Source organism: Crocuta crocuta, unplaced genomic scaffold, assembly GCF_008692635.1.
Source record: "Crocuta crocuta isolate KB4526 unplaced genomic scaffold, BGI_CrCroc_1.0 scaffold41, whole genome shotgun sequence".
Classification (NCBI taxonomy): Eukaryota; Metazoa; Chordata; class Mammalia; order Carnivora; family Hyaenidae; genus Crocuta; species Crocuta crocuta.
In genome coordinates, this window is record NW_027529428.1 from 4,012,196 (window position 1) to 4,037,513 (window position 25,318).

The window sequence follows — 25,318 nt, forward strand, 5'->3', positions numbered from 1 at the left end:
CTTAATCTGTGCCCTGGTGTTAAAATTTGTTGGTGAGCATTTCTGTAAGAAGTGGGGAGGGGAATGTTAATTTTCAGGATGAATGGTGAACAGTGGGAGATTCTAAAACCATTTATGAAAATACTTACCATTCATGTTTTTGGAAAGTAAAACAATGATGAGTCAGAATCATAGAGCAGAAAGTGATCTGACTCTCCTTGCAAGTGACATGAGCTGTACTCCTAATGAAATTGCTAATATTTTAGCTGTCAGCTACAGAGTTGATTTGAATAGTTTTCTCTGTACTCTTGGCGTGGTTTAACATTTTTTAGGAAAAAGTAATTGATGTCCAGGGCATTTTCCAAAATAGATCATTTGATTCTTAAGATTCTATATATTGTGTTACTTTTCCAGAATCTGATACAGATGGACTGTTGGCACAGAATGAGCAAAATTCTCAAAATTGTGTAACTCTTTATGGAAGGGTCAGTTATAATGTTTGGTAAGTAACAAAGACCTCTGGATCATGCGATTACATATAAGAGATCAATGACACATCCGTCATTGACCATTGTTTCCTGACATAAAGCAGTTAATAATAAGGCAACAAATTTTATTGAATTTTTAAAGAATACCATTTTTAAAACAAATTATAGAAATTTGGTTGTATAGGTGAATAACTTACAGTGAAAATTAGCCTCATTGTTCGACTGCATTTGAAGTTGTAAATATACTTATGACAACAATGAGAAGGACATTGTTTTTGATATTTCAAATCAGAAAAAATTATTCAATTCTTTGTGATTAAAATTGTCACCATGACTTTTTGGTTTGACTTTGACAAGAAGAACTCAGAAATCAAGTTTGAACCTAAATATATTCTTGATCAAAATGTCAAAATGGCACCCAAAGATGACAGAAAATGGCAGGAATTGCCACTGGAATTGTTGGGAATTCTGTTCTTCTTGGTTAGTCAATGAAGATGATTTTGCAGGTTAATGAAACTAGAAAGACTGTAGAATCTCAAAAGTAATGGATAATAGAAAGACTATAAAATCAAAAACAGCATCTTTTCATTCCCCATTGTGTTATTATTAGGGTTTTTTGTTTTTTTTTTTTTTAAATCTCAAACTATTTACTGAGCCTCCTCACATAATTTCTTGCAGCTTCTCCTTTTGGGTTTCACAAGCCCTGATTTCACCTGTTCTGTGGAGAGAGCAGCCTGAGCACTGTATTCAATAGTTTCCAGTTCTCTGTTCCTTGGACATTGTTCCTTCTCCTTTTTTTTTTAAATTTTTTTTTTTAATGTTTTATTTATTTCTAGGAGAGAGAGAGAGAGACAGCATGAGCAGGGGAGGGTCAGAGAGAGAGGGAGTCACAGATTGAAACAGGCTCCAGGCTCTGAGCCGGCAGTCAGCACAGAGCCCGACGCGGGGCTCGAACCCACGAACTGCGAGATCATGACCTAAGCGAAAGTCGGACGCTTCACCGACTAAGCCACCCAGACGCCCCTGCTCCTTCTCCTTTTATGGTGAAAGATAGCACCCCCTCTGTTTGTAGACACAGAAGCTGGAGACCGGTGACATGGTGGTGATGGTGGTGTAGGGGCTGGGCACAAGCAGACAGAACTGACTTAAATAAGTGAATCTTCATGGCGCTCGAAAAATGTTTTCCCTCTAGACATTGAAAAACAGAGCTTCTGTGGGGATATTTTATTAATGCAGAAAATAAATTGAAATTTGGTGTAAAAACTCGCCAACTAAGGCAAGAATGATGTAAAAACTTGAGCATTCCTGTCCCAGGTAGATTACATTAGCACACGTTCCCCTCTGGAGAGCCCTGGAGAAGTGCTTCCCAAAGAGTTTGTGAACTGGGTGTATAAAAACCCCTGTAGTTCTGGTTAAAACTGCAAAATCCTAGGTTCTGGCAGGCAATCAGAGATGAGGATGCAGGCAAGGTCTTGTGCTGCCAAGCACACGTTTCAAGGTTGCAGACTTCTTAGATCCTCACAAGGTAGGTGAGGTGAGGGGAGCTGTCTGGGGTTTCTTTTCTTTTAAATTTTTAATGTTTATCTATTTTTGAGAAAGAAACAGTAAAGGAGTGGCAGAGAGAGAAGGAGACACAGAATCTGAGGCAGGCTCTGAGCCCAAGGCAGGGCTTGAACCCGTGAACCAAGAAATCATGACCCAAGCTGAAGTCATATGCTCAACTGACTGAGCCCCCCAGGCATCCCTGGAATCTCTTTTATTAAGGCATCAATCTCATTCATGGTCTCCATCTGTATTGACGTAATCACCTCCCAAAGGACTACTTATTTATTTATTTAGATTTTAAAAAATGTTTTTATTTATTATTTTTGAGAGACAGAGCGAGAGTGGGGGAAAGCAGAGAGAGAGAGAGAGGGAGACACAGAATCCAAAGTGGGCTCCAGGTCTGAGCTGTAAGCACAGAGCTGGAAGCGGGGCTTGAACCCACCAACCATGAGATCATGACCTGAGCTGAAGTTGGACACATAACTGACAGAGCCACCCATGCACCCCTTTATTTATTTTTTGAGAGAGAGAGAGAGAGAGAGAGAATATGAGCATAAAGAGGAAGAGCAGAGAGAGAGGGAGAGAGAGAATCCCAAGCAGCTTCCACACTGTCAGTGCAGAGCCCAATGCGCATCCTGGGCATCCAACTCACAAACCGTGTGATCATGACCTGAGCCGAAATCAAGAGTCATCAAGAGTTGGATGCTGAACCGATGAGCCACCCAGGCACCCTGCCCCCCACCACAAAGAACCTTTTAATACCATCACCTTGGGCATTAGATTTTCATCATGTGAATTTGGGGGGAGCAAAAACATTCATTCCAGTGTTGCAGTGAGAAATCATTTGGAATTTCCCCCAACGTTAGCCATATTGTCTCCTCCATCAGTATCTTAAGAATAATCAGCACTAGGGTTGTAACCCTCACACGTGCAGAAATTCCTTCTGTGTGGGCTGCTTGCTGCCCAAGGTCACCTGTGAGTTACAGGAGCCAGAGCACCCAAGTCCAGGCATTCTCCTGGGGCAGCCCTCCTTGCCGCTGAGAACTGGTCCTGCTTAAAGATTTTATGAAAAGAATTTTTTTAAACTCATTTATCCCGCTACTAGGAAACCCTGATATGGAAGCTGAACTTCCCTGCCTGCCTGGCACAGGGTCCTATGTGTCCCCATGGAAAGGGCGAGAGGCAGGATGCCTGCCCCTGTGTGGGGTTGCTTCTCTACTCACTAGACTCAGCCACCCAGTCTTGAGTCCTCTCTTGGTCAGACAGACCTCTTTCCTGATGCTTTTCGAAATCATGACCATCCTGGTGGTCTTGGTCAGTATATGCCTGCCCACAAATATTAGTTACATTCCTCCTACGTGCTGTGTTTTAGGCTCCAGAGTTGCTAGGGAACGAGCAATAAGGGCCCACAGAGCCAGATATCAGTAGGTCCCCACCCTCATCTGCCTGTACGTTGCCATCATTTACACCAGCATCCAGAATTGTGTTTCTATTTATGTTTTGACTTACATTTTTGCTCTGTTTTTGTCCTCTGTGAAGCTGAGCTAAAAACAAAAAACAAACAATGGCTTCTCACAGATGGTTTCAGAAAACAGCCCAGAACACTGGAGACGCCTCTGCCCATCTGAGAAGCTTTATCAGCTCCTTGCCTTGGCTCTCGGGGAGGCTGTCTTTACGAAAGGTTGTACGTGAACTTGAGAACAATTGGGGCACTGTTCCGATGTCCTTGGTCTATCACTTGCAAAGGATTTATTTTGCTTTGGCCTCGGTTCCCTCTTGGCTCCTAAAAGGCCACTTTTTTTCCCCCATGAGTCTTTCTGTGTATTTAACATTAAGCCGAAAGTTGAATCTCACATCGCTTTCTCAAATCTCAGAAAGAGTTTAGAATTTTAGTGCTGAGACATTTTGTTGGCTCCTTTTCAGTAACATGAATTTTAACCCTCAGTGGTTTTTTTTGTTTTTTATTTTTTTGTCTCTGGATGAGGTTCATGGGTAGAATTCCAGAAGCCTCTAGAGAAAAAGAGGGGGAAGTTCCTTTAAGTAAACAAGTACATTTCACATAAAGATGGCAGTAATTTGCGCCCACTATTTATCAAAGTGGGATCTCTGATCACTGGTGGTAGACATGATTTTTTTTAGTTGGAATATTGCTGAAGTCTTGCTTTATTTTAATACATTTCATTAGATTAATTGTGGCAAATGATACAGGTTTTTCACTTATCCGTGTTTCCTTTCATAGCAAGCTTCTTTGAGTACAAAATTTTGCCAAATTTAAAAATCATACAGGTGGTATATGAGTATGATAAAAAAAATATTCACAAGATGGGCATACAAATGATGAGGACTTGGGAAACAGTGGTTAAGTACATACCAGGGACCAGAGACCTATATAACAGCCCGTAGCCCCGCAAGGTCAAAGGTGCATACCCCTCACCCACAGAAAGAAGAAGCCTGTGGTCTATGTTAAGCACGCTAGAGTAGCAAGCTGTGTGTGTTCAGTTTTTACCACTTAGTGAGTGGCTATTCTGGGAAAGGAAATAACTCCCATGTAAGGGGCTGGGGAGAGGCAGAGAGTGCAGGCAGAGCTTTAACAGTGAGAGACTCAGGAGAGTGTGTGAGCCTTACTTGAAAGGCATTTTGGTCTCCTGCCCAGAGCCAGAGAGCAGGGGGGCAGAGAACTGGTACTGGACCTCTGGGGGAATCTCTGGTTCTGGCCAGACTGCTTTTCCCAACAAGTTATCTGCTGATTTGATGACAGAGGACAGTTGCAAGAAGATGAAGATAAGCAAGAACCTCAAACGAAACGCAAGTTTAAAAGTACTTATAACTTAAAGCTATTTAGGGTTTTCCCCCTAAATATGAAAGCATTGAGCTAAAAACTAAACGGGACCAAGAGCCGTTTCCTTTGTTAATATTTGGAACAGATTCTGGAAATGGCATGGTAATTGTATTCCTTTGCCCGTCTCGTGTTTCAACAGANCCTCGGTAACCTGACACCAAAGTGCACCTTCTACCCTAAGGCTCCCCCCTCCCTGTGAATCAAAAAGTGGCCCCCAGGTTGAGAGCTCAAGTTGTCTTCATTATCTTTAGATTTTGTGGGTGAGCCTGGGAGAAAGTCTTCACAAAGAGACAAGGAACAAAGCAGAGTAGACCTTGCTCTTGAACTAATCACACATTCTAAAATGTGACCAGAGGGNTCTTTTCCTTTAGATTTTTCCTTTACTTGCATACAGTAAATAGGGTAGTCAGTGTACGGGTGTTGAATTTTGAGAACAGATGAGGAAGCTCAAGTCAGATCCATAGCTTGAGTTTGTTGGTTTCTCTGGTCCCAGTCCCAGCTGTCACTCCAGAAATAACCCCCCCCCCACCTTTCCCCTCTCTTGCCCCCATCTGCTGCTGGAGACATCTCATTTAGAGCAGAGCTCTGAAGGATGAAAGATAAAGTCCTAAGTGTGGCAATGTCCGTACCAGATGAAGACTGCTTAAAACGATAGGAGGGTGTGACTTGACCATTTATTTGGGGAAACACTCGGTGTAAAACTAGCACATGGTGTTATCGTGGGAAGTGCACATACCAACACAGACCTCAATTTAGACCCAAGACCCAGCACTCGCAAGCTGAGCGACCTTGAACAAATTTCGACCTTGGACAAAGATGAAATAAACTGTGCAATCTTTAAATTTTCAGTTTCCCTTTTAGAGGTAGAAGGTTCTAACTGGGTTGTGCTGCGGCTTGCATGAGAGCCAGGGTCCTCCCACCCAGAGTCACTCTTCTCTGGACCCCGCACCCAGGGGAGTGTGTCTGTCATTCTTTGTGCCTTTAACCTAGCATGTTTTGTTTCGTGTTTAGTTTCTTTGTTCTTCAAATAACCATAATTTATAACTGAAGAATATTTTAAGATATTGGTATACATCAAATGAGTTTATATCTTTTTTAAAAATATTTTTTGATATTTATTTTTGAGAGACAGAGTGCCTGAGCCAGCGAGGGGCAAAGAGAAAGGGGGTACATCAGATTTGAAGTTAACTTTGCTGACCGTAGAGAGCCCAACGCAAGGCTTGACCTCACGAACCATGAGATCATGACCTTGAGTCGAAGCTGGATGCTTAACCGACTGAGCCCCCTGGATACCCCTATTTATATCTTCTTTTTAAATTAACCTTTAAAATCATTTTTAACATTTTCTTTTTGAAATGCTCCATGTCCCAAAACAAAAAGCAGTGACTTGTAAAAAATGTTTCTATGTTTGGGGCTGGTGGTGAGGTCGGCTTTAACCTCTTGTAAGTGAATGTTCAGCGTTTATAACTATAAAAGATCTCTACCACGGTAAAACTTTGGGCTGAGTCTTGAGTGATTTTTCTGGTCTCAGGGCCAAAAGCACAGCTTACACCTTGAGATAGTTACATAATCTCTCTTTTCACATCAACTTTGTGGTGTATAACATCCGGAAGGATTAGTATTTGCTTGGGGGAAGGTAGCACTGGACCAGAGGTCAACCCTGCGGGGGGTGGATCAGAAGAATGCATGGCAGTGTCATAGTCAAAAGGAGATTCAGGGACCCCAGGATTCTGTAAGAGCAGAGATCTCTGTCATCGGGGACTTGGGACGAAGTTCAGACATTGTAGAGTCTTCCCTCAGGTCCTCACGTTACCGCAGGGGATCTGGGCAGCCAGGAAGAACCATGAAATGGTAGCTTCATGGGCAGCTGGTGTCATTGCAGTCCTCTGCAAATTGTATCTTACTTTTACGTGGTTGATGATGATATAAGACCTATAGAAGAAAACTGTTGCTTCTCACATTTGTTCCCCTCATACCTTTATTTAGCCATCCTTTGACAGCAAACCATGTAGCAGGCAGTGTGCATGGTACTCAAATGAGTGACTCTCCAGCTTCCCCCTTATTCGATGGAGTAGTGAGAGGTCTACAATCAGGGGATGTGCTCTGCTAGGGCGGCCCAGGTCCTTAGATTGCTCTAAGGGGACAGGCCTTACTGTGGAGGGGATGGAGGAGAAAACAGTTCTTCAAGGGAGGTGATGTCATTGGTGAACCTGAAGGCTGAGGTATTGGCGGCCTGGCTTCTGGGCCCAGCTCTGCATTGGCACACCAAGCTTCTTGACTTGTTTGCCGACTCACAGCCAGTTTCCTCAGCTCTGACCCGCCTTTTCTGCCTCTGGAAGTGGAAGCGAGGTAGCAGTGAGGCTGCCTGTGAGAACAGTCACGTGTCCGAAGGTTCTTCCTTGTGCACTGGCCGTGTGTGTCTACAAGATGATGGTCCTGTCAGGACTCAGAGTTCAGCATGTGTCTGTGAGCTTCCCATCTGCCTTCATTAGACCGGTCTAAGTCCTGTTGGTCATGACCCTGACTTTCTTCCCTGACAATGGAGTCTGTTATTAGTCTGATTGAATAAGTCCCTGTGATGGTACACACCTTGCAGGGTGTGTGTGTGTGTCTGTGTGTGTGTGTATGTGCGTGTGTGTGTGTGAGTGGGAGAGAGAGAGAGAGAGAGAGGAGGTTGTCTAGAGTAGCTGTTACACAGTGACTTCTCGAATAGTCCCCATTATTGGGAAGGAAGAATAATCCAGAAAGAGTCACAGAGGATCAGGACAAAGCTCCTGCTTGGCCACGTGTTGTGCTGGTTCCCGCAGTGGTTGAGGTCATTGCTACTCAATAGTATACTGGGCAGTTGCCAGGGGATAACCTGCTCTCTTTTCCTGTGTTGTGGTTACTGCACGTAGTTGAGACTGGATATATTCTTAAGTACTCTCATGTACTCAAATACTGCTATATTATTCAGGCCTTTAAAAGGAAGTAAATCCTGGTGTCCCTGGGTGGCTCAGTCAGTTAAGTGGCTGACTTCGGGTCAGGTCATGATCTCACAGTCGTGAGTTCAAGCCCCATGTCGGGCTCTGTGCTGACAGCTCAGAGCCCGGATCCTGCTTTGGAATCTGTCTCCCTCTCTCTCTGCTCCTCTTACACTTGCACTCTGTCTGTCTCTCTCAAAAATGAATAAAACACATTTTAAAAAATAATAAGAGGAAGGAAATCCTGGGGTGCCTGAGTGGATCAGGTGGTTAAGCTTCTGAGTCTTGATTTTGACTCAGGTCATGATGTCATAGTTTGTGAATTTGGGCCCCATGTCCAAGTGCTGCGTTAGCAGCATGGAGCCTGCTTGGGATTCTCTCTCTCTCTCTCTCTCTCTCTCTCTCTCTGTCCCTCCCTATCTCTCTCTCTCTCTCTGTCCCTCCCCTGTACATCCCCAAATGCTCTCTCAAAATAAACTTTAAAAAAATAAATAAATGAAGAAAATCCTGTCATGTGCTACATCTTGAATGGACCTTGAGGGCATTATGCTAAGCGAAATGAGCCAGCCACAAAAAGACAAATACTGTGTGATTCTCCTTTTGTGAGGTGTCCAGAGCAGTCACATTCATAGCGGCAGATAGTGGGATGGTGATCCCCAGTAGTGGGAGAGGGGGGAGGAGCGGGGAGTTGTTTATTACATGTGCAGGAACAAAAGAATTGTGGACATTGTACGACAGTATGAATGTGCTTAACATGATCTGGACACTTAAACATGATGAAGATGGTTGGGGCGCCTGGGTGGCTCAGTCAGTTAAGTGTCTGACTCTTGACTCTAGCTCAGGTCATGATCTCCTAGTTCTTGATATCGAACTTCGCGTTGGCCTCTTCACTGACAGCAGAGCCTGCTTGGGATTCTTGTGCGCTGTCTCTGCCCCTCCTCCACTCTCTATTTCTCTCAAAATAAACTCAATATGTTATAAAAAAGTGACGAAGATGGTATATTGTACGTGTGTTTTACCACAGTTTTAAAAAGTAATTTAAAAGCTTATTAAGTACATGCCAAGTGTCAGACATTATTGTGGTGTCTCTCTCCCTATTGAATGGGGACTCCCAGATGTGGGGTGATGATCAGGTGGGAGCTGGTGGCGTGGGTGGTAAAAGGATTCACCCAAAGCAAAACAAAGGAGATAGAGGTTTATCCAATACATTGTAAGGGAGCGGCGGGCAGGACTGCAGAGGGAAGGCTGTCTGCAGCAAGGTAGTGGGTGAAGGCTGTTTTTAAAGAGAGAAGATGGGGTGCCTGGGTGGCTCAGTCAGTTAAGCATCCGACTTTGGCTCGGGTCACGATCTCGTGGTTCATGGGTTCGAGCTCCCGCCCTGTGCTGACAGCTCAGAGCCTGTAGCCCGTTTCAGATTCTGTATCTCCCCCTCTCTCTGACCTTCCCCTGTTCACGCTCGCTCTCGCTCTCTCTCTCAGAAATAAATAACATTAAAGAAAATAATAAAAAATAAAGGGAGAAGACGAGGAGGTTTGAGATGTATGAATTCTCCCTTTTTTGGTAACTATGCCTGGTTGTAAGTAGCCCACTGGTCAGTTCGGGCTTATGAGTATGTTGAGGGCACCTGATGGCTCTGTCTGCATTCAGCCTAGTGGTCGCTGTGGGCCCTCTTGCTTTGCTTGACATTCCATTGCTCAAGCCTGTTGACTAAAAGTGGCCTCTACAGTTACACCTGGCACAAGGGGACATGATGTGAGTAAAAAGAACTGTGGCCCCTGTCCCCCCTTATGGAGTGTAGGGGCCAGTAGGGAAAACGTGTCAAACGGAGAATGGCATTAACAGGCACAAGTGTGGCTGGAGCACGTGCTATGTTTGGTACCGTGAGAACTTACAGTTGGAGAACTTGACCTCATTAGGGAGGCCAGGCCAAGAGCCAAGGTGAGCAGGACGAATGTGCAGAGCATGAGCAAAGGCAGCAAGAAGGCCGGTGTGCCAGAGAACACAGGGTGGGAGAAACTGTGTTGCAGGAAGAGGCTGGTGAAGACCAAGGGGTCAGACCGCACAGCCTTATGGGCCATAGTGAGGGAGTTTGTCTTTCTTCCTGAGCAGAGTGGGCTGCCACCGAGAGTTTTGAGTGAGGGTGGGGAGATAGAAAAACAGGTGTGGGTTTTTGAAGAGGTCAATCTGAAGGAACATTTTTTTCTTGGAAGGAAAAGTCTTAACAAATGCTGACAGTTGTATCTTAACTATCCATGTGGAAAAATTGAGAAACTCTCCTCCAAGTGTTTCTCAGGGCCCTTGTGATAGGCCCCGCCCTGATGCTTGCAGGCCCTGAGCAAGATGGTAAATAGAGACCCACATCCTGTCAGTCCAAATGGTTACAGGTTATAATCAAGCTAACAAACTGTTACCACTATGTTCTAGTATCTTACCATGACAAACATGTCTTTAAAATGTCAAACAAGATGTATACAACTAGGATTTTTATGTGACTAACAATTAACAAAGTTCCAGAGATTGACTTTGTCTATGATTGCATTGTCTGGTAGTCTGTTGGGCCAATGAGATATGGATGAGTAATAAAGATTTTATACTTAATAATTTCTGACTCCACAGTTTTTTTCTATCATTACAGAAAAATCAGTAGGTATATTTTAATTAAGGTTTTCATATAATTTGTTTTCTTTTGACAGAAATACTGAGACAACTTTTTTTTTAATGTTTATTTCTGAGGTGGGGGAAGAGAGAGAGCGGGCACGAGCAAGGGCCTGTGAGCGGGGGAGGGGCAAAGAGAGAGAGGGAGACACAGAATCCCAAGCAGGCTCCAGGCTCTCAGCTGTCAGCACAGAGCCTGATGGGGAGCTTGAACTCACAAACTGTGAGATCATGACCTGAGCAGAAGTCAGACACTTAACCAACTGAGCCACCCAGGCGCCCAACAACTTCTTCTTCTTTTTTTTTTTTTTTGCAACAGCTTTGTTAAAATATACTTTGAGTACAGTACAACTCACCCATTTGAAGTTACAACGTGTCTTGAATTATTTTAGTTCTGAGATAACTTCTCATTAATTTCAATTTGAAGAAACTTTGCCCTGCTGGGGTCATATTGACATAAATCATTAAAAGATTCTTAAAACAATACTGAGATTTGAAAATGGACCATGAGTATAATATAACATGACTTGTTCCAAACATGGTAATGGGGTCTCCTATAATAAATTATCTTTTTTTATTAAGCTATAATTGACATGTAACCTTATGATAGTTTCAGGTATAATAACTTATCACAGAAAATGTTAGAAAATATCTTAATTGCATCATATAAATCTTTATCACTTACACTATAATTGTCATTGTCTTTTCAAGCAATATCTCAATCTAATGTTATTGTGGAGTCCTGGCTGGGGCGCCTGGGTGGCTCAGTTGGTCAATCATCTGACTTCAGCTCAGGACATGATCTCACAGTTTGTGAGTTCGAGCCCTGCATCGGCCTCTCCCTTGACAGTATAGAGCCTCCTTGGGATTCTTTCTCTACCCCTCACACTTGTGCTTTCTCTCTCTAAAATAAATAAACTTAAAAATTTTTTAAATGTGTCCTGGCATCTTATGTCACACATGTTATGCCTGGACATCTCCGAGCGGCAGGGATGGTTTGATCTTGTGAACCGTTCCTCCCCTGCCACATGCAGATGTTGTGAGTTTGGAGGAGCTCCTGAAGTATGAGTTGGAACAAGAGGAAGAGCCAGAATACAGGCACTCGGCACAACTGGGGATGGCGATGGATTGTGCAGGGATCACTTATGGTCCCACATCTGAAAGGCAGGAATTGATGGGTGAATCAGACTTCGATCCTAAATCTCAGATCCTCCCCAGCTCTGATGCAGCCTCCATCACCACCACTGCTGTATTAGCAGTAGGGAAACCCTTAGATGTTTGGGGCTTTCAGACACAGTTGCCAATGATCAGAAGGAACTTAGGAAAAGGGGCTGTGAGGGAGCATTTCCTGGGTCCTAAATGGTGCTGGTTACCAGAGCTGATGGTTAGAATTACTCCAAGGGACAGAGACACTCATGTACCCTTAATAAAGTGTGTGTGTGTGTGTGTGTGTGTGTGTGTGTGAGAGAGAGAGAGAGAGAGAGAGAGAGAGAGAGAGAGGGAGAGAGGAGGGGTGCCTGGGTGGCTTAGTCGGTTAAGCGTCCGACTTTCGCTTAGGTCATGATCTCGCGGTTCGTGGGTTTGAGCCCCGTGTCGGGCTCTGTGCTGACTGCCAGCTCAGAGCCTGGAGCCTGTTTCAGAGTCTGTATCTCCCTCTCTCTCTGACCCTCCCCTGCTCATGCTGTCTCTCTCTCTCTCTCTCTCTCTCCTAGAAATAAAAACATTAAAAAATTTAAAAAAGAGAGAGAGGGGGAGGATGGAGGGAGGATGCTGAGGTGGAGATGGAGGTACATCAGGCCTTCTAAAGCACAGGGTACAGAATAGGGACACCTCCGCTGGGCTCTAGGATACTACTACTGGCAGGCCCTTTCCAAGTTGACCCAGTCACCCCTGATCATCATCATACAAACCAGCAGAGCCAGGAGGTCCTCTCTTTCCCAGTGCGTTCCTTTCGAAGACTGCTGACTCCCTCCTCCCCTTGTGTTGTCTTACCAGGAACCGGTGAAAGTGGCAAAAGCACCTTTATCAAGCAAATGAGGATCATCCATGGGTCTGGCTACAGCGATGAAGACAGGAAGGGCTTCACAAAGCTGGTTTACCAAAACATATTCACCGCCATGCAATCCATGATCAGAGCCATGGACACCCTGAGGATACAGTATGTGTGTGAGCAGAATAAGGTAAGCGCCGCAGGGGTGTTGGCCCTATTTGTGGACGCATGCGATCCTTTTCTAGAGAGCATATATGTCTTTGGACAGAAAATTTACAGAGCGCTTTGGTCCGAGGCCAAAGAAGATCTGGGGCTCAGACTCTAGAGGAGTGTGATGAACTTCGGTAGCTGCAGGATTTCTATCATGGCGTTACTGTGGTGCTCCCCAGTGCTCTGGGATTCAGCAATGCGTTACTTTATTCAGGTGCAGGGAAAAGGTAACCCATTAATTTCTTCACTGGCACAGTAGAGATCTTGGGCTTACAATGGCCGACTTTCCCAGAATTCCCAGTCTTAGGAAGTAGGATAAATGCCCTGTAGACTTCTCAGAGCAATTGGTGGGGTTTCTTTCTTTATTGTAGGAGCTAAGTGATAGTTGAGGAGAGTGATGCTTATGGCCCAACTAGCCATGGGCTCTCATAAATTACTGGTTTCAAGGTGGCATTTGTTTTGCTATCAACACTGGTTATTTAAGATACAATTATGTTTAAAACCATAGGAAAATAAAATAATGAACCATGAATGTAGGATGAGGAGACAGATAAAATTTTATATGGTATATTAGAATACAAATCCATTGCCAAACACTATATCTGAATTCATTAAGAATCTAGATTAGAAATAGTTTATTTAAAATAATTGATACCAAGGGAGACACCAGGGTGGCCCAGTCAGTTCAGTGTCCAGCTCTTGATCTCAGTTCAGGTCTTGATCTAAGGTCATGATTTCAAGGCCCAGGGTTGGGCTCCACCCTGGGTGTGAAGCCTACTTAAAATAAATAAAAATAAATGAATAAAATAATTAATACTAAGATACAACATGACATCGATAAAGGAAAATTCTAAGATGAGACTTTTGTGGGCCTACTAAAATGAATGTAGCTGCTACAATGCCAGCATGGCTTGGGCTTTAGGGTGGGCCCCAACGACCATCACAAACAAGTTTTATCACCAACTTGTAGCACCTATGTTCATGTATATTTTATAGATGATATACAAAGAGTTTCAAAGTAATCGATCTAAATTTTTATCACTCAGTGACCTAGTCACGTAGGAACGTAGCACCCACCGGTTTTTGATTTGACTTTATGCAGTGTCTGCAACCTCATGTCTTTACCACCATTTCCTTGCACTTTTGAAGAAATGAAGGCATGTATCTTGCTTCAACCTTCAAGAATGTTAGGCTGAAAAATGTGTGTCGGTGGGGGTGGGGTGAAGAATTAGCCTTTAGTGTATCTAGTGCCAAGCAATGTAAGAGATACATACTGAGCCACTAGGAGCTTTTAGAGGTGACTGTGATGATTCCATGATACATTGGTTTTGAGTACATGTACTGTATCTGATTCAAAGTGTACAATTATTTTTTTTATCAGTTATCCAGTTGACCCTTGAACAGCACAAGTTTAAACAGTGCAAGCCCACATACATGCAGATTTTTTCAACAAATGTAGTATTATAAATGTATTTTCTCTTATGATTTTCTTAACATTTCCTCTAGCTTCTTTATTGTACGAAGACAGTGTGTAACATACAAAATATGTGTTAATCAACTGCTCATGTTATCAGTAAGTTCTGGACAGCAGCAGTCTATTAGTAGTTAAGTTTTGGGGAAGTCAGAAGTTACATGGAGATTTTTGACTGCTTAGGGGCAGATGTCCCAACTCTCACACTGTTCAAGGATCCACTGTACGAAGGATTTTAAAAATGAGATCATCTGTGGAAATTTAAGATTATTTGAAAAAAGAAGTATGTCAGGAATGTCCTTGTGAAGATTTTAGTTAATCTATTTTCCTTTGTTGTAAAATGCATTTTGTTTCCCGTTCATGGTACGGTGATGGGGGAAAGCCTGGAATTTAAGGGATGAACTTGTGAACAGATCTACTGGGAAGAAAAAGCTCAAGTGTAAGTTCGTTCTATTTACCTTGGCAACGTGTGTTTGTAAAACCCAATCAGATTGAAAAATCAGGCTCTCTGGGTTTCGGTTTTGTTTCATTTTTCCCTCAAGGTCTTCCAGAAGTACTGTAACTTTATGTTTCAAACCAAAACATTTTTATGGGGTTTGGCATTCCACCACTTCCTCTTTCTCTCTTGGTCTTAATTCTTCATAAGGCCACGTCCACATGACCACTAATCTGCGTTAGGTTCCCAGGGCTGCTGTAACAAACTCCCTTGAACAGGATGGCTTAAAACAGAAATACATTCTTTCCTGGTTCTGGAGGCTAGAAGTCTGAAGTCATCGTTGATTTGGTTCTACCTGGAGGCTCTGAGGAAGCCTGGGTTTCATGCTTCTCTCCTAGCTTTTGGCGGTGCTGGAGATCCTTGGAAACTTTGGGCTTGTAAACATGTCACTTGAGGCCCTGCCTGTCTTCACACACAGATTCCCTGTGTGAATCTGTTCCCATGGCATTCTCCTCTTTGAGTCCCAATTTCCCTTTTCTTATAAGGATGCCAGTCACTGGATTAGGGCCCACCCTCATCCCAAGCGTGACCTCAGCAGAACTAGATCCCGCCTACAAAGATTTCCAAAAAAGTTACGTTCTGAGAAGTTTGGGGTTTACATGAATTTCAAGGGGGATATTATTCAACTCAGTACAGTCTTCTCTCTGTCTCCCATTTATGTTAGTCCCATATGTAAAATATATTATTGCTGTTCCAGTACCCTCCAAAGTGAACCCACTCCAGCATGAACTTGAAGTCTCAAATCTAACTGCAACCTCAACTGAAAAGGTTTCAAATCTCAGCACTTAAATCCTCCAAATCAGGTGAGACTCTGGATGTGGTCTCTGCTAGGGCCAAATTCCTCCCCTATCTCCTCTTCATTTGTTGTATCTGGCTCCCTTCTCAATGCCTTCTTTCTATTTCAAGTACCTACATTTGTGCTTCATAAATTTCTCTCATCCCTCAAACAAAGGCCTGGGATGAATCACAGACTTTACAAAGAGGCATAAGATTGAGTAGAAACAACACCGGTAGTTGGTTCCCAAAAATCTGGGCTCTCTTTGTGGCTCTCCTGTGGGTTTGGGGCAGGAGCCAGCAGTCCTTTTCTGTAAAGGGCCAGAGAGTAAATATTTTTGGCTTTCAGGGCTGTATAGTCTCTTTTCTGCTCTGCTGTTGTGCAAAATCACCCATAGGAGAGGTGTCAACAAAGGAGTAGGCTCACTTGGAAACCTTACTTCAAAAATATAAATGCAGTTCTTAACTCATGGATCATATAAAAACAAGCCACAAGTGGATTTCATCCACAGGCTGTGGCTCCCCACACCCCATCTTAGGGGAAGACATATAACCTCCGTGGCTTTGCATTTCCCCAAATGGTAAATGTGGACAAAAACACATGCTCTTTCTATTTCATAAGCCAACATGAGCAAAAGGAAGTGCTTTACAAATGAAATGGTGCTACAGAAATATAAGATTATTCCTGGGGCATCTTCAGAAACCAAAAGTGGACTCATTATTTCTTCTATTATTTGTTTAGGTCATGTTTATCCATTCCTCAGCCATTGTTTTCCATATAATTTTTTCCTGTGGGCTAATCCTGATTCCAAATGTGAAACTGTAACAAAGTACCATCCTCAGATCATAAAATGATAAAATGATGAGAGTCCATAATATTAACTAATAACTTCAAGAAGCATGGGGTCGCCTAGGTGGCTCAGTCTGTTAAGGATCTGACTTCAGCTCAGGTCATGATCTCAGTTTGATGGTTTCCAGCCTCACATCTTGCTCTGCGCTTGTGGTTCAGCTTGCGATTCTGTTTCCCTCTCTCTCTGCCCCTCCCCCACTCTTGCTGTCTTTGTCTCAAAACAAATAAATAAAAACTTAAAGAAAAGCATGATACATGTTTTCTCTACCAAGCCTTGCACCACTTGAAACAAAGGATTAATTAGGAGGGAGAGGAATAAAACTTTAAGTAACTTTTAATTTCACAAACGTGCAGTCCTTTCCTTGCTGCTTCTTAGGGACTGTTGAATTCTGTTATTTTGTTTTTTCCGTAATGGGAACACTTTCTTAAAAGTATGTAGAAGAGACTTAACTAATTTAGAGCGTCTTGTTTTAAATGTTAGTGATTTCATTTCTCAGCGAGGTTGTTAAAAATCTTTGCCTGTTACCTGACAGGCTGCTTAAGAAAGGAAATTTATCAGAAGTTCAGTTGAGCTTTTGGTTGTTAACCAACATGGTTTTTCAATTAAGATATATGGCCTGGAAGATTATTTTCTTATACTTTGACTTTTATTTTTTTAAAGAAATGATTCATAGGTGTTTGCTCACTGTGTTGTTAGGCCTTAATTTTCATGAATGTCTCTCAGGAGTGTCATATGAGCACATAGTAGAATTTATGGCTTCTTGAATAAATACTACAAAGGCAATAGCTCATTGGCATGGCTCCTAAATTGGAGTCCACTTCGAACTCATGTTTACTATTGATGATTTCACTGAAGCCAGAAGAGCTTCATATTTGTTTTTGCTCTTTGTAGTGTGTCCAACTTGGGAAATTCTCATTCTAGGCTTGTCCTGCAGTGAAGGAAATACATTGCTTTTTATCCTTCTAAAGGTTCTGCAGAATCTGTATGGATGACTCAGACTGGGCATTTCCCAAGAAAGGACTGCACTGCCTGGCTTCTCAAAAGCCTTTTTGCTCTATAGTCAAAGATTCCTGGAGAAAAGAGTGAGGTCTGAAGGCTCTTCGGCAGGTGGCACCGGCTTCTTCCTGGCCCTCCTGTCTGTGGGCGCTCTTCCCGACACTGGGGTCACCTCCTCTTTGCGTGTCATTATGCACAGCTAATTGCAAGGGCTCATCACAAAACAAAAACAACATTTTTAAAAAGGAGAGTTAATAATTAAGCAAGACGAGAACTGTTTTGCCTGCCATCCAACTCTGAGAACCTAATTACTGTTTCTAAACCTGTGAGGTCTGAAAGTCCCTTCAAAAAGCATCTTACTGGTCCATTGGTTACTTTTGCTGAATTCCAGGGTTCAGTTGAGAAGATGGGCTTGGGCCATCCTGACAACCACAGCCGATGGTGGAACTGGAGGCGGGGGAGGGGCGTTGAATTGACCGACAAGACCTCTGCTAGTTCTGTTTGAAGTTCAGCGGGTCCTGCATTTGGGTAACAGGATGACTGTCACCTGTTCCCTGCAGTGTCTTGCATTTGGGCACCCACATCCCCCTCTCATGGCTGCTGGGTTTCTCGGGATGTTGGAAACAGTCTTTCTCAATCTCAGCTGTACATTGGAATCATCTGGGGGGCTTTGCTGCTGGGGTACCTTCCCCAGAGAGTCAAAACTGAATATTCTTGGAATGCAGCAAGAGCTTTTAGGTGGATTTTTGGAAGCTTCCCCAGTGCTTCCTGTTAGGCACCCAACATTGAGAACCACTGCTTTAAGTACCTTAACATTAATTGAGGTGTCCAACCTGGGTTATGCTTTCCTATCAATCTTTCCAGAATGGGGAAGGAAGCTTCTGGTAATCTATGCCATGGAATGACCCAATTAATCTCCACCCAAAAGTAAATTGAATGGCCGGCACTGAAGATGTTTGTTTTGTTCAGCTGAGCCAGGCCACCTTGATGAGTTTTGTGACGGTAGCATCTCCGGGTGATGTATTTTATTTCAGGGCAGGCTTTGTGTTTGCTTCCTTTGAGATTTGAAGGGGCAGAGCACCGCCTCATACTGGGATCTTCCGGAGATATGGAGAAGGAGGAGCTACATCTTATTCTCTGGGGGCTCTGGTACTGGTACTTTCTTATCCTTCTTTTCCTGTTATTATACAGAAATTATTTCTTTTTTGATGAGGAAAGAATCCGGGATGCCGGCTAGGTTGATAATATGTCCAAGGTATAGATACTGTTTGTAGTAAAAAATACCTTGGAATGTTGTAAGTGGAGATATTACACTAGGAAATTAAATGATTAAATTTTTTTACTCATCATTAATAGGCACTTGTATTTAGTGAGATGGTAGCTCACCAGGTATACAACTGAAATACCAAATACCCTACCTCAGGGTGCCTCGGTGGCTCAGTTGGTTGAGCATCCAACTCTTGATTTCAGCTCCAGTCATGATCTCACAGTTGATGGGATCAAGCCCCACATTGGGCTCTGCTCTGACAGCTCAGAGTCTGCTTGGGATTCTGCCTCTCACCTCTCTCTGCCCTTCCCCTGCTCCATGCATGCTCTTGCTCTCTCTCTCTCTCAGAATTTTATTTAAATAAAAAAATCCAACTTCACATTAAAGCAGTGAAGTGTAGTATTTATGGGGCAGGGTCACAGGACATTACTTTTTTTTTTAACACCAAAAGGAGCTTTGATAATGGTTCATATCTGTGTGTACATAGCTCTGCCAGCTTAACTTTATTCTCAGAAGGCAAGTGGCTGAGGTTCCAGAAGGGTCTATTAAAGACTCATGTGAGGAAGTCAGGCATAGTCAAGTGAAAATGGTCAATTTATGCCACTTTTTTATAGAAGAGTTTCTCAGGGCTTGAAATAGTTTAAGACCCTCTTATTTTCTAATTTTTAAAACATCTGTTTAAATATATTTTTCAGTCCCACTTCCTCATCCAGTTTGAAAAGTCAGCTTCTGTACGAGCTTCTGGGAACAGGGAGGCCAGTGTTCTGATTTTGGCTGCAGCCCAGGGTCGCTGGTTCTCTGGCAGATGTTAAATTCGGTCTCTTTCTTTATTTGTCCCATTGGATATTAAAAATTGTGTGGTACATTTTTCTCCTTACCAAGAACTTGGAGTTCTAGCTAGTGTCACAACAAGAAACTCTCCTGCAATATCCTGAGCTGGAGTTTTGCATTTATGCCAATAGTTCTCTGATTAATCAGTGTTGACTTCAGTGTGAAAATTGCTATCATCAGAGCTTGAAATGTTAAGAGTCTGGAAACTAAGAAAGAATAAGATGGAGTAAGGACTGGGTTTCACCATCACAAGTGAATCTGACCACCCCCCACCTCTCTNGAAGATGAGGAGGATTTGGCGTCAATGAGGAGTAATCAGATTGATTTGACCATTGAAATGGTCTTTCCTTCCCTTTCCTCAAGGCAAGGTGTGAACCTACCACGTCCCAAGAAATGCCTTTAAAAATCTGCTGAAAAGGGTAAATCTCAACAGTTACAATCCTGAAACTAACATGACCATCAGTCTATTTGAACATCATCCATCCAACATGTGTGAAATATTTGCCTGGAGTCTTTTGAGTTGCACCCAACTTTGTTTTCATTCTAAAAAATAAAGGGGGACATGTGGAACACCCTCATGATCCAAACTCTTTAATAGAAGCTAGAATGATCTTCAGTAATGCTGAATTCTCCTGATATCTAAAGCCCCTCAATATTTGTTTCTTCTTTAGGCAGAGCTACATCCGCATTTTCTGATGGCAGAGGTGACTGCTACGGGGGCCGTGCCCTTAGGCCTGCCTTCTCTGAATGGCCAGGTACCCCACTGATGAATGAATGCCATAAACCTGTGCCAAGACGTAAATTCCCCCCTGGGTTTTTTATTGGAGTCCTGCCAAGGGAGGCACGTGTTCATTATGTATTTTTTTTTTTTTTAGTTTAGACATAGATTTTCTTATTAACTGGTTAACAAGCTCTGCATGTTATCCTAGGTAAAACATTTTAGAAAGCTTCTTCTCTGTATTAAAAGCTTTTACTGGGGATAGGGGGACTCAAATGGAATACAGTAATGAGTCCAACAGAAACAAATTGTTAAAAGGTTGCATGTGTGTGCACACATGTGCATGCAGGTGCATAGCTGTGTTTAGCACTAAGCATACCTTTAAAGTAAAAACCATATTCCTTGGAAGCCAGAACAGTCGGCTTTTTTTTTAAATTATTATTATTTACACTTGTTTTTGAAAGCTCAGAAGTTTTCAGGCCGCTTTGAGACATTGCATATCATGTACTTCCTCTTGATTTTTGACACCTAACACTCTGTTGGGCTTAATTGAAAATGATCTAGGGTCATGTAAAATAACTTCACAGAAACTTTGTGTTTTGTCTAAATCACATCCTAAAATATTTTGGAACTTTCTACCTGTAATTAGAGGTAAAGAAGTGGGTACATTTAACTTGGCCATGAACAGGATCTGGTTGGGAAATTATTTGCTTTTATGTGTGAGTATGTAATTTATTAAGGTTAGAAAGAGGACTTCTCCAAAAAATCTAGAGAAACTAACTTCTAGTTTTTTAATCACGTAAATAATCGAGGTGGCCTTAGTTGCAAGCAGGTCAAAGAGGATAGGAATGACGCTGATTATAGTTCAAGTGCCTCCGTGTTTCCTCCCTTTCTTTTATACTGGCTGCATGTGTGGGAGACCATGGTGGTTGAGCAGTGACTCTCCTTTTTCCCCAGGGCCCAGAACTTCTGCCCTATCTCTGCTTTCTGTTGACCTGGAATACCTTCCCTGTTGAGTTGTGTGGAGGCCTCACTTGAGAGTTTATTATCACCGTGATCATCATGATTTGGATTAGTGGGGGTGTAGAGTCCTAACAATGTTCATAATTACCCCAAACAAAAAAATCTTTCTTTCCAAGGTCAAGTTTGCTCTTGGCATACTGGAATGAGACAATAGCTGACATAAAGTTGAATTCCTGCCCTGCCTGTCATTTACATCCTTAATAGCTTTGGGCAGATCACCAAAACTCTCAGTGTTTGTCTTTCTTTCCTCAGCTGAGGGCAATGTTGGCTCTTATTGATAATACCAAATATATGGGTAACCTACCTTCAAAAGCAAAAAATCGTATTCTGCTATGTCTTCAATGTGTTACTTTTTTCACCAAAGTTAAAAAAAAAACCTTTATTCTTTTACTAACTTCCTAGTTAATGAGACTGTATATCAAAGTATAATTATTTTTGAGGTACAGCTAACACACAGTGTTATATAAGTGGCAGGTATACAATAGGTTTCAGCAATTCTGTGCATTACTCAGTGCTCATCAAGGTAAGTGTATTCTTTGGGCGCCTGGGTGGCTCAGTTGGTTAAGTGTCAGACTCTTGATTTTGGCTCAGGTCATGATCTTAACAATTTCATGAGTTCAAGCCCTGCGTCTGGCTCTGCACTGGCAACGTGATGGAGATGCAGATTAGTGCAGCCACCTTGGAAAGAGTATGGAGAGTCCTCAAAAAATTAAAAATAGAACTACCATATGATCCAGTAATTCCACTACTGGGTATTTACCCAAAGAAAAAGAAACACTAATTTGAAAAGATACATGCACCCCCTATGTTTATGGCAGCATTATTTATATGAGCCAAAATATAGAAGCCTGCTTGGGATTCTCTTTTTTCCTCTGCTCATACTGTCTCTGCCTCTCTCAAAGTAAATAAACAAACAAAAGGGAAATGTATTCTTTTCTTAAAAAAATTTTTAATGTTTACATTTGAGAGAGAGAGAGAGAATGAGAGACAGAGTGTGAGCAGGCAAGGGGCAGAGGAAGAGGGAGACACAGAATCTGAAACAGGCTCCAGGCTCTGAGTTGTTAGCACAGAGCCTGATGTGGGGCTTGAACTCAAGAACTGCGAGATCATGACCTGGCCAAAGTTGGACGCTTAACCAACTGAGCCATCCAGGTGCCTCTGGAAATGTATTCTTAATCCCCTTTGTTTCACGTTCCTTTCCACGACCTTGTTTCACGACGCTCCACAACCACTAGCTGATTCTCTGTGTTTAGGAGTTTGTTTTTATGTCTTTTGTTCTTTGTTGATTTGTTTCTTAAATTCCATAAAAGGAAATCATAAGGTATTTGTCTTTTGCTAAATGACTTATTTCATTTAGCATTATACCCTGTAGGTTTCTCCATGTTGTTGGAAATGGCAACATTCATTCTTTTTAATGGCTGAGTAATATTCCCTGGTGTGTGTGTTTGTGTGTGTGTGTGTTTCTTTGGGTAAATACCCAGTAGTGGAATTACTGGATCATATGGTAGTTCTATTTTTAATTTTTTGAGGACTCTCCATACTGTTTTCCACAGTGGCTGCACTAATTTGTATCTCCACCAACAGTGCATAAATGTTCCTTTTTCCACATCCTCAATAACAGTTGTTATTTCTTCTGTTTTTTTTTTTTTTTTAATTTTAGCCATTCTGAAAGATGTGAGGTAATATTCTCATCTTGGTTTTGATTTGCATTTCCCTAATGATTAATCATGTTGGGCATCTTTTCTTGTGTCTGTTGGTCATCTGTAGGTCTTCTTTAGAAAAATGTCTATTCTAGTCTTCTGGCCATTTTTAAATAGAATTATTTGGGGTTTCATTGGCATTGAGTTGTATTAGTTCTTTATATATTTTGGGTATTAGCCCCTTATCAGATACATCATTTAAAAATAGCTTCTCCTATTCAGTAGGTTGCCTTTTTGTTTTGTTCATGTTTTCTTTGTTGTGTAAAAGCCTTTTATTTTGATATAGTTCCAGTGGTTGAATTTTATATTTGTTTCCCTTGCCAGAGGAGACCTGTCTAGAAAATGGTTGCAGTGGCTGATGTCAAAGAGATTATTGCCTACATTTTTTTCCTAGGATTTTTATAGTTTCAGGTCTCATATTTAGGTCTTCAGTCCACTTTGAGCTTATTTTTGTGTATGGTGTTAGAAAGTGGTCCATTTTTTTCCCAACAATAGCTGTTCAGTTTTCTCAGTCATTTGTTGAAGAGACTAGACTGTCTTTTCCCATTATACATTCTTTCCTCCTTTGTCATAGATTAATTGACCATATAAGCATGGGTATACTTCTGGGATCTCTATTCTGTTTACTTGATCTATGTATCTTTTATGGTGTCAGGATCACACTGTTTTGATTACTATGTCTTTGTAGTATATCTTGAAATCTAGGATTGTGACACCCCCATCTTTGTTCTTTTTCAGGATTGCTGTAGCTATTTGGGGTCCTTTGTGGTACCATACAAGTTGTAGAATTATTTGTTCTAGTTCTGTGGAAAATGGTATTTTTTAGAGGGAATGCATTAAATCTGTACATTGCTTTGGGTAGTATGGACATTTTAACAATATTGGTTCTTCCATTCCATGAGCATGAGATGCATTTCCGTTTGTGTCCTCTTCAGCTTCTTCCATCAGTGTTTTATAGTTTTCAGAGTACAGGTCTTTCACATCCTTGGTTAAGTTTAGTCCTAGGTATTTTATTGTTTTTGGTGAATTTGTAAATAGGATTGTTTTCTTAATTTCTCTTTCTACTACTTCTCTTTCTAATATTACTGGTATTTAGAAATGCAACAGATTTCTCTATATTAATTTTGTGTCCTGCAACTTTACTAACTTCATTTATCAGTTCTAGTAGTTTTTGGGTGGAGACTTATAGGGTTTTCTATATATAGTATCATATCATCTGCAAATACTTCTTCCTTACCAATTTGGATTCATTTTGTTTCTTTTCCTTGTCTGATTGCTAAAGCTAGAACTTCCAGTTGTATGTTGAATAAAAGTGATGAGAGTGGACATTGTTGTCTTTTTCCTAACCTTAGAGGAAAAGCTCTCAGTTTTTTACAATTGAGTATCATGTTAGCTGTAGGTTTTTAATATACGGCCTTTTATTATGTTGAAGTATGTTCCCTCTAACCCTACTTTATTGAGCATTTTTATTATGAATGGATGTGGTACTTTGTCACATGCTTTTTCTGCATATGTTAAGATGATCGTATGGTTTTTACCCTTTTCCCTGTTAATGTGATCTAGCATGTTGGATTTGTGAATATTGAATCACTCTTGCGACCCTGGAATAAATCCCACTTAATCATGGTGATGATTTTTTAAAAATGTATTATTGGATTTTGTTTGCTAGTGTTTTGTTGAGGATTTTTATGCCTGAGTTCATCAGAGATGTTGGTCAGTAGTTTTCTCTTTTTTGTAGTGTCTTTATTTGGTAGTGGTATTGGAGTAATGCTAATAATAGAATGAACTTGAAAGCTTTCCTTCCTCTTCTTTTTTTGGAATAGTTTGAGAATAACAATTAACTTTTCTTTAAATGTTTGGTAGAATTTACCTATAAAGCCATCTGGTTCTGGACTTCTGTATGTTGGGAGTTTTTTTTTTTTTTTTGATATCTGATTCAATTTTATTGCTAGGAATCACTCTGTTCAAATTTTCTATTTCTTCTGGATTCAGTTTTGGAAGGTTAGTTGTTTTTAGAAATGTATTCATTTCTTCCAAGTTGTCCAATTTGTTGGTATATAACGTTTTATAATATTCTCTTATAATCTTTTGTATTTTTGTGGTATTGGTTCTTATTTCTCCTCCATTTCTGTTTTTATTTGCACCCCCACTGAATATGATATTATATGTCAACATAGGCTGTTTTATTTCATATAATATAGGAGTTTTTTTTTTTTTTCAGATACAATAAAAAGTACCGGAAAGACACATATACCAGCCTTGAAATAAGGAAATCTGTGTTCCAGAATGTGTGTGGTTTGCAGCTAGGTTCTCACTGCCTTCCTGAGGATAATACCACGGTTTATACTTTTAGTCCTTATTTTTGAAGAAATGAAATGAAGGAACGAATGGCTCTCCTTCCTGCACATGCTGGCATCCACATGTCCCTCTGCTCTCATGTATTACCATGAGGACATCTGTGGACAACATCCCGCACACAAATTGTAGGTCAGAAAGGAAGAAGGATGAGGCAGAAGTCACAA

General features: G+C 41.6%; 1 protein-coding gene across 2 annotated transcripts in view; it reads left to right on the forward strand.

The window, feature by feature from the left end:
- The window catches only part of LOC144227672 (guanine nucleotide-binding protein subunit alpha-14), a 199,752-nt gene that overhangs the window by 96,264 nt on the left and 78,170 nt on the right, over positions 1-25,318 (forward strand). The window contains exons 1-2 of one of the 2 annotated variants that reach the window (XM_077759358.1): positions 435-481; positions 12,465-12,649. In XM_077759358.1, coding sequence (XP_077615484.1) covers positions 457-481; positions 12,465-12,649 — 210 coding nt within the window. In that variant the 5' untranslated portion in view covers positions 435-456. Of the gene's footprint in view, positions 1-434; positions 482-12,464; positions 12,650-25,318 lie in introns of those variants that run through there. The other variant, XM_077759357.1, reaches the window with a different exon arrangement.